The sequence below is a fragment of the Helianthus annuus genome, chromosome 15, assembly GCF_002127325.2.
Source record: "Helianthus annuus cultivar XRQ/B chromosome 15, HanXRQr2.0-SUNRISE, whole genome shotgun sequence".
Lineage (NCBI taxonomy): Eukaryota > Viridiplantae > Streptophyta > Magnoliopsida > Asterales > Asteraceae > Helianthus > Helianthus annuus.
Genome location: NC_035447.2, coordinates 24,708,328 through 24,721,853, shown reverse-complemented (window position 1 = coordinate 24,721,853; position 13,526 = coordinate 24,708,328). Strand labels below are relative to the sequence as shown.

The 13,526-nt window shown below is 36.2% G+C and overlaps 1 protein-coding gene across 1 annotated transcript in view; it reads left to right on the top strand.

Annotated features, from left to right (window-relative positions):
• Positions 1–275: 275 nt before the first annotated feature.
• LOC110913439 (zinc finger MYM-type protein 1-like) overlaps positions 276–13,526 on the top strand; it is a 29,238-nt gene continuing 15,987 nt past the window's right edge. Inside the window, exons 1-6 of the mRNA XM_035984276.1 lie at positions 276–375; positions 465–702; positions 901–1,274; positions 1,438–1,649; positions 1,730–1,851; positions 1,937–2,825. Coding sequence (XP_035840169.1) covers positions 276–375; positions 465–702; positions 901–1,274; positions 1,438–1,649; positions 1,730–1,851; positions 1,937–2,825 — 1,935 coding nt within the window. The remainder of the gene's footprint in view (positions 376–464; positions 703–900; positions 1,275–1,437; positions 1,650–1,729; positions 1,852–1,936; positions 2,826–13,526) is intronic.

The window sequence follows — 13,526 nt, the reverse complement described above, 5'->3', positions numbered from 1 at the left end:
TATTGATTTGGGCGACATATCAAACGTCGACTCCAATTCTCATCATACGAACGAACATAGAGGCAAGATTGAAGGAAAAAAAATCGAACATAACTGGAACTTCGGCAGGCCAGCGATCATTGAACGAAGACGAAGTGACGAACACGGAACACTTACAGGTTTGTTTCAGCAGATCATTCTCCACTTCCTGTTCAGTAGGTTCATTACCCACTTCCTGTTCAGCAGGTTAGTTTCGATTTCGAACATATTGTTTGATAATTGTTACTTGTTATTTGATGATTGATAATGTTTCGATAATCGGCACTTTGGCAGCACAGTCGCACAGCAGCGAATCGAAATCGAAGTTCGAACAGCAGCGACAGAAACATAATTCAGGTTTGTTTGATTGTTATTCACTTATTTGATTGATAATTGTTTGAACTTTGATTGTTATTTGAACTTTGATTGTTATTTGAACTTTGAAGTGATGATGAAACCAAAATCCAAAAAACAAGCTTTAATTGGGAACTTTTTCAAAAGAAAATACGAAGAAATTAATGATAATGACTCAAGTCCGAATGTTGGTAATGATATCCAAGCAAATGATGACGTTGATGCAAGTCCGAATGTTGATAATGAGAATATCCAAGCAAATGATGACGTTGATGCAAGTCCGAATGTTGATAATGATAATCCTACAACTTCAATTTCCAACAACACGAGGTATTATTGATTTGAATGATCTTCCTTCGGATCCACATGATAGGCCACCTATTACTAGTTATCACCCAAATCAAATAGATGACATAAGAAGGTCATATCTTGTTAAAGGGGCTTTTCAACCTCGTAGTCATAAGTTTCCCGTTAAAGATTGTTATGGAAAAAAAGACGTTTTGTTGTTAGTTGGTTTAATGATTGTAGTTGGTTAGAGTATAGCATCAAGGAAGACAAAGTATATTGTTTATATTGTTATTTGTTTAAAGAAGATGTTGGTAATCAAGGCGGAAGAGATACATGGTCTTCTAGTTCTAAAGGCTTTTGTGATTGGAGTAAAAAGGGGTCATTAAAGGAACATGTTGGGAATGTTGATAGTCATCATTTAAAGGCGGCACAAAAATGTCATAATCTCATGAATCAAAAGAAACATATGGATGAGAATATGAAGAAGTTGACTAAAGAAGAAATGATTGCAAACTATTATCGATTACTTGGTTCCGTTATGAGTGCTAGATTTTGTTTAGAAAACTCTTTACCCTTTCGTGGCCATGATGAGTCGGAAGAATCTAATTCTCAAGGTATGTTTCTTTCGGTGTTAAACTTGATTAGTACTAACCACCCGGAAATTGGAAAGTACACATTAGGGAACGCAAAAAAAGAACAATAAACTGACATCGCCAAAGATTCAAAAGGAGATTATTGAATGCTTTTCAAAGGAAGTAACAACAAGCATTTGTGCAGAAATTAAAGATGATGTGTTTGGGTTGTTGGTAGATGACTCTAGTGATGTTTCTTTGAAGGAGCAAATGGCTGTAGTTGTTAGATTTGTTTATAAACTTGGGGCTGTTAGAGAGAGTTTAATCGGAATTGTTCATGTGAAAGACACGGCTTCTATAACTCTTAAAGAAGCCATTGATGATTTATTAGCAAGCAACCAGTTAAGCATAAAGCAAGTAAGTAATAAAATTCATAGATTCTTTACATTATTGTAATAATCATTATTTTTTAATGTTATAATTCTTTTTTGTTTTAGGTGAGAGGGCAAGGTTATGATGGTGCAAGCAACATGCGGGGAGAATTTAATGGGTTAAAAGCGTTGATTTTGAAAGATAACCCGTCAGCACATTACATCCATTGTTTTGCTCATCAACTTCAGTTGGTTATTGTGGCTGTTGCAAAAAACATACCGGTGTCAAAACTTTCTATGAGTTCCTTTCCATGGTTGTCACTACGGTTTCAGCTTCTTGCAAATGAAAAGCTATGTTAAGGGAGGAAAAAAGGCTAGAGTGGAAAAAGAATTACTTGAAGGTGAAATTAAAACGGGTAAAGGATTAAACCAAGAGGTTTCCCTAGCACGAGCCGATGATACGCGATGGGGTTCGCATCATAGAACCATCATCAGTTTGCTTAGATTGTTTCCGGAAGTTGTGACCGTACTCCAATATGTTAAAGAAGATGGAGATTGCAGTCAACAACGAACAAATGCAAAAGGTATTCTATCATATTTTAAAAAACTCGAGTTTGTTTTTTATATGCATTTGATGGGAGATATATTAAGTTACACAAATGCTCTTTCAAAACACCTTCAACAAAAAGGTAAAGATTTATTAGAAGCGACCAACTTGATAAATGGTACAAAACGAGCATTAAATGCTTTAAGACAAAATGGGTTTGAGCCGATGTTGGAAAAAGTGACTTCCTTTTGTAAAAAATACAACATTACAATGTTGGACATGACGGAAAGTTATGGTAACCCAAGAAACCGAAAGAATGTCATTACAAATCGACATCATTTTGAGGTTGACATCTTTAATGAGGTTTTAGACATGCAAATTCAAGAATTAGGAAATCGATTTAGTGAGGTAACAACTACTTTGATAAAAAATATGTCGGGTTTAAATCCTTCTAACGGTTTTTCTAAGTTTGACCCATCGAAGATATTGGCATTTGCTAAGATGTACCCCGATGATTTTACTACACAAGAAATAGGGACTCTTTTGGGTGATATTGAGTCATTTCGTCACACAATAAGCGATGATGATAACTTTGACAACTTGAATGGAATAAGTGATCTTGCGCGTCTTATGGTTGAAACGGGAACGCATATTTCTTGTCCTATAGTTTATCGGGTAGTTAAGTTAGCTTTGCTTGTACCGGTTGCAACCGCAACCGTTGAAAGATGTTTTTTGAAATTGAAGCTTGTCAAGACGGATTTACGCAATCGAATGGGCCAAGAATATTTGAACAATGCTATGGTTTGTGCGGTCGAAAAGGATTTTCTTCGTGAAGTAAAAGACGAAGATGTGATGGAACGATTTCAAGCTATGAAAAAAAGAAGAGGACAAATCTATTAGGTAATTCTTTTACTTTATTTATTTATTGTCGTTTTTTTTAATATTGTATGATTGCACGGTAAAAAAAAAAATTTGGGATACCCCTGAGTTAATGTTCTAGTTCCGCCACTGGTCTAAAAGATGTCTAACAAACTTAATAAAATTCATCAGTTACATATGATTATTTCCATTCTCTTATTCAAAAAAGAGAGTATATATGAAAGATGTCTAACAAACTTAATAAAATTCAAATACAACTTAACTTTAACAAACATTAACTAAGAACATACGATCACCTGCCCAAACAACACACATCAAACCTAACTCAAGAATTTGTTACGCAGCAATATGTCCTTCGCTACATGTTGTGATCTGGTTAAATATGCTACTGCAAACAATGTAACAGATGCTGATTCAACAATCTCCCTATACAACAGATGATATGAAAACCCTTCTTTATTGCTAATTTTTATTTCTCATCACCATCTCCCTAATTTGTCCTTTGAATTATAGTTCAAAAAGTCCAGGGAGAACATGTCTTCTTCATCATCCCTCTCAAGTTGAAGGTCCAACAAATCTTGGAGATCGTATGCATTCAGATTATATACACTATCCATTTTAGTCTCTTCAACACTACCATCTGATCTGATCAAAGTCAATACTTGGGTTTTTTAGTATGACTTCCACGTTAATATTTTTGGATCAGTTGGTTTTCTTAGGCAAAGAATTATTGAAGATGAGTTTGGTGATTGTGGTCTGCTAACTAAATTTACAATTGATTCAGACAAATCAGATGATGAGAGAAGGTTTTTTGGAGTACTGATTTTTGGGGACAGAGCAGCAGTTGTACGATAGACTGACTTTTGAAGAACATTTGAATGTTCAGCTCTATCTTCTTCCAGCTTTTTGTAGGTCTCAACTATTTTTAGTTTAGACCATCTGGCAATGGATCTAACTGGACCATAATCAGCAGCCACAAGCTCTGCTCTCATTCTTTTAAACTTCAATACCTTATCTGAATCCACTGTTTTGACTTTCTTCCAATTAGATTGAGTTGACTTTACCAGAGGATCAAGTTCATTTTTGTGATTCTATCGATATGAGTTTTTCTCTTACGTGTGGAGATGATTTCTGGTGAAGGAGAATGTTTTGGTAGTGAAGATGAATGTATGGGAAATCTGTGTGACGTTGGAGATGCTTGGATTGTGGTTGGTGTAGTAAAAATGATCATGGCAGATGTTTGAGAAACTTCTGCTGAAATAACTGGTGTCTCAGCAGCTGTTTGGTAAACATCTGCTGATACTTTTGTGTTCCCAACATCTATTGACAAAATGGGTGATGATGGTGTGGAAGGTATTTTCTCTTTCTTTTGTAGTGGTTTTCTTGAAGAAGGTTGGGATTCAGGTTGAGCAGGCAATACAATTTCTGTAGGATTAGCTTTTGAATCTGGTGGCAACTTTCTCAATGAATCTTTCTCCCCCTTTTTGGCATCATTATCATCATCATCATCTTTCTCAAAGATTGATGTAGAAGTGGAGCCAGTAAGTTCCAACAGATGTTCCTTAATGTTCATAATGTCTACTTGTGTGTCTTTATACCTGGCATCAACCAAATTTCTGATAAATTACAAACTGAAATTGCGGTTACTTTCAGCCAAATTCCTCTGAACTTGAAAGATGGGTTGCATAGAATTCCAAAGCTCATTGGCAATTTCCAGTCTGGTAGGTTGACTTTGAAAAAGCTCTATTATCTGCTTAATCAATTCTTTCATTTCAGCAACATCTGTTTCAATGTTAGACACTCTAACCATCAAATCCTTATAAGTAAATTCATCACATACTTTAATTGGATCATCTGAATTGCTGTCACGGCCCCCGACCCGGTTTGACCCGTTTCAGGAGCCGCGGGACAGAAATCCCGTGGTATTTAATTTAGGCGACAGCGGAAGTCTTTCGAAACAGGATCTTTCAATATTTAAAACTGACCGTTTATATAATCTAGGGATAAAACCCTGGTAATTTACAATAAGATGATTTCACTGGAAATCTTTATTTTACAAAACATGTTTCTTTATTTATTTACATTGAGCCACTTTTCTAAGCTTGAAGTGCTTCACGGCACTTTTCTTGGATCACAACAGATCACCTGAAACATGTTTGAAAAAGGTTTTTGTCAGCGGGAAATACTGAGTGAGTTCATTCAGGTTTTGTAAAATGATACATAGTTATTGAATTACAGCATAAGAGCGATTACAAAGGTTTATATCTTATTTTTATCTGGCGCTCTGTCACAATGGTGACAAGTCACAATGGTGACGATGGTCATACCACTATTAGATCAATGAACCTAAATAGTGATGATTATCCCTAGTAGGTCAATGAACCTAACTCGGAGAAAATTGGTAATGTGCATAATACCCCACTAGCCAGTGATTCAAGATATCCACGACTTAGTCCCTGTAATTATAACTTTTGAAAATAATTTGGAGTATTGTAAAACAGTTGATAAAAAGATAATGACTCACATTGCAGATTTAACGAGCATAGTATAAGCCTACTGATTAGCCTTGATTAGCCTAATTTGATTAACAACGCACACACAAACGGGTTAGTAACTAATACAGCAGTTACGACAATTCACGAGATTAAACCCTCATAACGATTTATAAGTGCAATACTTAACAATTCAGCGGATTCACAACGAATGACAGATTATAGTCCGAATTCGAACAGCACTCAAACATTCAAGTCGAAATCACGTTGAATAACAAAGTATAAACTCAATTTGAGTAGCACTTAAACAATCGTTGGATAGTTTCAATCGATCGGACGTTGAATCGTAATAGCGATCGAGTTATTACCCTGATTGCGGCAGCACTTCGTGAATTGTGTGTGTTGTTGGACTGTTTCGACTATAACTCAGAGCATAATAGGAATTTGAGTGTCGAATTAAAGCAGAATGTCAAGTCCCAGACCCGACTATTTATACCCAGAAATTGCCCCCCCCCCCCCTCGTGTCACGCGAAGGGTTTCCTTGTGCGCGTCGCATGGCGCGAGAGACCCTATTCTAGCATAGGGTGGCTTCGTGTCTAAGTAGCTTAGCTGAGTTTGTTTCACATGCAATTTCAATTCAGACAACGAATTATAAAGATAATCGTCAACTAGGTTTTACCCCCCCCCCCTGAGTTTTAGGGGCCCTGATCCTGATTCCGATTGTTCTGAAAATTTTAGGGTTTATGCAGAATTACTTGAGTTTCTCAATTAGGGTTTCCTTAATAGATAATTAATACACTAAGTATTAACTTTGGTGAGAGTTGTTACATCTTCCCCACCTTAAGAAAAATCTCGTCCTCGAGATTTATTGGAATAAATGAGGATATTTCCGTTTCATCCTAATTCCAGCTCCCAAGTGTATTCTGGTCCTCTCTTTGAATCCTTTTTGATTTTGACTAGCATTAGTTGCTTGTGTTCGAGAAACTTGACTTTTCTATCTTCCATCTGTAGTGGTTTCTTTACAAATTTTAACTTTTCATTTACCTCTACATCTTGAAGAGGTACTACCAGGGATTCGTTAGATAAACATTTCTTGAGATTGGATACATGAAACACATCATGTACTCCAGCTAATTCTTCTGGTAGTTGTAAACAATAAGCAACTGGTCCTATTTGTTGCTTTACTGGAAATGGTTCTACGTACTTTGGACTTAGCTTTCTTTTCTTACTGAATCTAACAACTCCTTTCCAAGGAGATATTCTTGATAGCATTTTGTCTCTAACTTGAAACTCCAACGGCTTTTGTCTATTCTTCTGGTGATCTCTAGCTGTCTTCAGCCTTCTCTTCGTGAGACTGAATATCGTAGTCTTTTTTTTTTTAAGGATTTTCATCTATCTTCTTTACCTCATGTTTAATTCTTTTTGCTCAAATATATCTTAAATTCTTATGACTCGTATAGACAGTAAACTTACTTCTAATGTCTCCAAATCTTAAGGGCAAAGTTATGGCTCCTAATTCTAAGTCATGAGTGGTATAGCTTTCTTCGTGATTTTTCAATTGCCTTGATGTATACGCAATTACCTTTTTGCGTTGCATTAACACACATCCAAATCCTAGCTTTGAAGCATCACCAAATACTTTAAAATCTTCTGTTCCTTCTAGTAAGGCTAGGATTAGGGCATTTGTTACTTTACACTTTAAGATCCTAAAGGCTTCTTTTTGTTTTAGGTTCTCATTTAAACTTAACTGTTTTACAGGTTAGTTTAGTTAAGGGTATAGCTATTTTGGAAAAATCCTTAATAAATCGTCTATAGTATTCGGTTAAACCTACAAAACTCCTAATTTCCATTGCGGATTACGGAATCTTCTATTTGATAATTGCTGCCATCTTATCAGGATCTATGTGAATACCTTCATGATTCACCATATGACCCAGAAATGGTACTTCTGGCAGCCAAAATTCACACTTCGAGAATTTAGTGAAAAGCTTCTCTTTTCTTAACAAAGTTAAGAGTACATGTAAGTGCTAACAATATTCTTCCTGACTTTTGGAATAAATACGTATTTCGTTGATGAAGACAATTACAATTTATCCAAATATAGTTTACAGATCCTATTCATTATGTCCATGAATGCTGCAAGTGCATTCGTTAATCCGAAGAGCATGATTGTAAACTTGTAATGACCATACCTAGTTTTGAGAGCAGTTTTAGGTATGTCTTCCATTTGCATTTTCAATTGATGATATCCGGAACATAGGTATATCTTAGAAAAATATCTAGCTCCTTGAAGTTGATCGAAAAGATCATCAATCCTAGGTAATGGGTATCGATTCTTAATTGTAACCTTATTCCATTCTCTATAATTAATACACATTCTCATCGGACCATCCTTTTTCTTAATAAACAACACTGGTGCCTCCTCCCACGGGGATAACTAGGTTGTATGAAACCTTTAATTAATAATTCATCTAATTGATTTTTCAGTTGTAATATTTCTGTGAGTGCTAACTGATAAGGTGCCTTGGCTAATGGTATAGTTTCCGGAATTAGATGAATCCTAAATTCTACTTTACTATCTGGTGGTAATCTCGGTAATTCTTCTGGGAATACATCTAGATATTTTGAAACTACAGAAATTTCCTTAAGTTCTTTACTCTTAGTACTAATGATTACTGAAATCGTATATACTATTCCTTGCTTTCGTTCATAACTAGCAACTTTCCTTACTGATATGAACTTCGTAGCCTTACGTGGTTTATTTCCTGTAATCACAATTACTTCTCCGGCGGGTGCCTGAATTTCTATAAAGTTCTTATCACAGAAAATTCAAGCATGGTTGGCTACTAACCAATCCATTCCTAACACAACAGTAAATTCAGCTAATTTCATAGGTAATAGGTTTGCAAAGAATTTATGACCTGAGAGTTCTATATTTTCCTTTTGCAAAACTTTATCTATGCTAACAGATTTTCCGTTTGCCGTTTCGACTGTAAAGATTTGCCTAATGCTGGTTAAAGGTAAGTTAAGAGTTTGGCAAAATGAAATATTTATAAAACTTTGGTTTGCACCAGAGTCAAATAATACTTGTGTGTAAACGTTGTGAACTAAGAACGTACCGGCTATCACATCTGGAATGTGCTCTGCTTCCTAAGCAGTCAGTTGGAAGGCTCTTACATTCCTTTTTGCTTCTTCTGCAGGTTTAGCTTTATTGTTAGATAGTTTGTTTAGTTTTGGACAATCTGGCCTAAGATGTCCAGTTTCTCCACAGTTGTAGCAGACTGAAAATCTCTTCCTCCTGCAGTCTTCTTCTTGATGCCCCGGAGTTTTGCAAAAATTGCAATATCCTTTGCATCTTCCAAAATGCTTTCTTTTGCAAGAATTGCAAAATGGGCTAATGGAAGATTGTCCATTCCCTCCGTTCTTGTAATTGTTATGGTTACCCGGACAGAATCCTTGGGTAATCTTTTGGGCTACTTCCTTCCTTCTATTTTCTTCTCTTGTCCGTACTAGTTCGTCAGTTAGAGTATTGGCTAAATCCATCGCATCATCAATCGTGCGAGGTTTCGCAGCCTTGACGATATTACGGATTTCAGCAACCAATCCCCAAATATAACGAGAAATAAGTACCGGTTCTGGCGAAGCCAGGGTTGGTACTACTCGAGCATACTCGAAGAATGTCGAAGTATACTTTCGACAATCTACATCCACCATCCGGTGGGTTAAAAACTTATTTTTCATTTGTTCTTTTTCATATTCGGGACAGAATTTTCTTTCTACCAAGCTCTTAAATTCTTCCCAGTTCATAGCATACGCCATCCTTCTTCCTTTTGCTTGTAACACCGTATTCCACCATTCTAGCGCCCCTTCTTTGAAAAGGTTTGACGCGTACATGACCTGATCATCCTGAGCACATTTACTTATGGCAATTACTGCCTCGGTTTTCTCTAACCAACGCAGTGCCGCAGTCGCTCCTTCATTGCCTGCAAACTCAGTGGGTTTACAAGCAAGAAATTCTTTGTAAGTGCAACCAGGCGTTGCAGCTTTCATTTTCTTAGGGAGCGGAGCCTGTCGTGGTTTATTATCATGATTAACATGATTATTGCCTCCGTTTACGCTATTACTGAAGTTATCTTCAGAAATACGTTTGCTAGAAACGATTTGTTGTGGTTCTATTGGATTTTTAACAGCAGCAACGATTACTGGAATAGCGTTGGCTATCCCTTGAGCAATTATTGCTGGAATAGTGTTGGCTATCCTTTGAGCAACGATATTTTCTATATCCTGTCTAGTCATATATTGATCCCCCGGTTGTTGCTCAGATTGATTAACCTCGTTAACTGGTTCATTATTAGCGTTTTCCATCTGATAACTAATTTATAGATAAATAATTAGTATACAAGAAACATTCCAATGTCATACTTAATTGCACATAATCACGTAAACAAACAAAATTTGTAAATTTTCTAAAATTTCATTTGTTTTATTGATTATATCATGCTTCTATATACAACCGTTTTATTATTTATTTTACACATACTGATTTTACTATTACTATTACACAACCACAGTTTCATAAATCCCCTATCCTTTGTCAAATGATATTCTAGTAACGGCGTTCCCTCTCCTCGTATTTCCAGGAGATCTGTCCGCCAATCTCTTGGATTCTATTCCCAGTATCCATTAGTTCTTCACCAAAACGAAGTTCAGCTGTATTCTCGTTACTTATTTGTAAAGGTTCTGAATTGAACTGAGGAAAAAGCTTATAGGGATGGTTTTGTAACTGTATTTCACTAGTCAACCATTCGTCTATTTGCGAGTGGATTGAAGGGTTTGGAATAGCTGGTTCTAAGTTCATTGGTAGTTGTGTTTCAAAAGAGTGAATAAAAACATTTTCATTATCAGGCTCAATAGTATTATGGCTTGCCATTATAAAATCTAACTTTTCTTGAGATGGTAACCCCTCAATTTGCCTAGAGCTTTCCCCAATTTCCATTTTCTTAAGCTTGGGTTTCTCGAGAGGTAAAGTGTATTGAAATCTCTGGAAACCTCTATTCTTACAGGATAGAGATTTAAATTCTAAAGGGCGTCAGACAAGTTACTCATGCTGTTTAGCAAAATACACACAATTATTAAGTCAAAATTTATAACAAAATTTTGCAGAAAACCTTTAAACATTATTTTATATTGGGTAACTACCAAAACAACTGAAATTTAAAATACGCTAGGTTTTATTTGTAAATTTATTTATTTACTGAATAAGGCTTCTAGACTGTAGATAATAAGGGTACTAAAACTTGGGTCAAATTATTTAAGGATTTGCATTAATTGCTATATTTGCTAGCATATAACGATCTGCCCTACACTGTATACAATTAGTCAGATAATAAAACACATAATCACAGAATAGCAATTAGAAATTCCTAAGTATTTCTCAATTACTTTAATAGGCTAAAATCAATAGTAAGCTTAAATCAGTGGCTCTGATACCACCTTTTTCTGTCACGGCCCCCGACCCGGTTTGACTCGTTTCAGGAGCCGCGGGACAGAAATCCCGTGGTATTTAATTTAGGCGACAACGGAAGTCTTTTGAAAACAGGATCTTTCAATATTTAAAACTGCCCGTTTATATAATCTAGGGATAAAACCTGGTAATTTACAATAAGATGATTTCACTGGGAATTCTTTATTTTACAAAACATGTTTCTTTATTTATTTACATTGAGCCACTTTTCTAAGCTTGAAGTGCTTCACGGCACTTTTCTTGGATCACAACAGATCACCTGAAACATGTTTGAAAAAGGTTTTTGTCAGCGGGAAATACTGAGTGAGTTCATTCAGGTTTTGTAAAATGATACATAGTTATTGAATTACAGCATAAGAGCGATTACAATGGTTTATATCTTATTTTTATCTGGCGCTCTGTCACAATGGTGACGATGGTCATACCACTATTAGATCAATGAACCTAAATAGTGATGATTATCCCTAGCAGGTCAATGAACCTAACTGGGAGAAAATTGGTAATGTGCACAATACCCTACTAGCCAGTGATTCAAGATATCCACGACTTAGTCCCTGTAATTATAACTTTTGAAAATAATTTGGAGTATTGTAAAACAGTTGATAAAAAGAGAACGACTCACATTGCAGATTTAACGAGCAGAGTATAAGCTTACTGATTAGCCTTGATTAGCCTAATTTGAATAACAACGCACACACAAATGGGTTAGTAACTAATACAACAGTTACGACAATTCACGAGATTAAACCCTCACAACGATTTATAAGTGCAATACTTAACAATTCAGCGGATTCACAACGAATGACAGAGTATAGTCCGAATTCGAACAGCACTCAAACATTCAAGTCGAAATCACGTTGAATAACAAAGTATAAACTCAATTTGAGTAGCACTTAAACAATCGTTGGATAGTTTCAATCGATCGGACGTTGAATCGTAATAGCGATCGAGTTATTACCCTGATTGCGGCAGCACTTCGTGAATTGTGTGTGTTGTTGGACTGTTTCGACCATAACTCAGAGCCTAATAGGAATTTGAGTGTCGAATTAAAGCAGAATGTCAAGTCCCAGACCCGACTATTTATACCCAGAAATTGCCCCCCCTCGCGCCACGCGAAGGGTTTCCTTGTGCGCGTCGCGTGGCGCGAGAGACCCTATTCTAGCATAGGGTGGCTTCGTGTCTAAGTAGCTTAGCCGAGTTGGTTTCACATGCAATTTCAATTCAGACAACGAATTATAAAGATAATCGTCAACTAGGTTTTACCCCCCCTGAGTTTTAGGGGCCCTGATCCTGATTCCGATTGTTCTGAAAATTTTAGGGTTTATGCAGAATTACTTGGGTTTCTCAATTAGGGTTTCCTTAATAGATAATTAATACACTAAGTATTAATTTTGGTGAGAGTTGTTACAATTGCCACATGTAGTGATTGTTTTTATTTTGATAATAGGAGAAGTCTCCATATCATCAGAAACAGATGTGCCTTTTTCTTCATTCTGGGGACTTCCCAGTGAAGCAGAGATTACAGTTGTAACCTCATCAATAGTTGCCTTCAAAGGAGTCTTAATGATGTAACCACTGTCCAACTGGTCACCAATGGGTTCAACAGTTGTAGTCGCTGCTCCACTTAAACTACCACCAAGAGTTTCGTAATACTCAACGGGGATAACCTCCTCAACTGTTTGTAGAATAGAAGATTTAATTGGTTCAGACGCAGTCATTTGTTGCGATCTTCTATCAGTAATGTGTGCATTAGAGGAACTGTTTTCTTTTTGAAATTCAATTGCTTCTAACAGAGGTAATATTGTTAATGGAACTTGAGCCGAGGGTTGTGGTGTAGAAAGAGTGATTGCCCTGGGAGAGGGACTTTTAAACATACTTTCATATGAAAGCTCTACTTCATGTTGTGGTGTCCCTGTACTTACGACATGATCCTTTTGTGATGATACATGAGGAGTTTGGATGGGTTGAGATCTTTCCAATAACTGTGAAGAAGTAGCAGCAGTGGTTTCAAGTGACATTTGTGTTGTCACTGCATTAACCTCTGGGATCTCATCTTCCAGAGGAACCTTTTTATTTTGTTTAGTTTTGATGGACTTTTTGGATATGACAGCTTTCTTTTTGCGTTTTCCTGGTGTGTGTTTCACAACACCAGTTGTGGTGTCATGATCAGCATGAGCAGTTCGCTCAACAACAGAAGTTTTAGCAACTGATGCAGACGCATCTAAAAGAGGCTCATCTCCCTTTGTTTCAGTTGTTGAAACTTTTGACTCTTTATCCATAAGTTTAGTAAAAGTTTTACTTGAAAGACTATTTATTTGAAAAGCTACACCTTGTTCAAAATCTGTTCGTGACACTTGTTTTCGTAGGTAGAAGCTTAGAAGTCTTGGATACAACAAAAAATCATTACTATGAACACCTTTTTTCAATTTTTTCACATTTTTCACATTATTCAACAAATCAGAAAATAGTGCTTTTGATAAA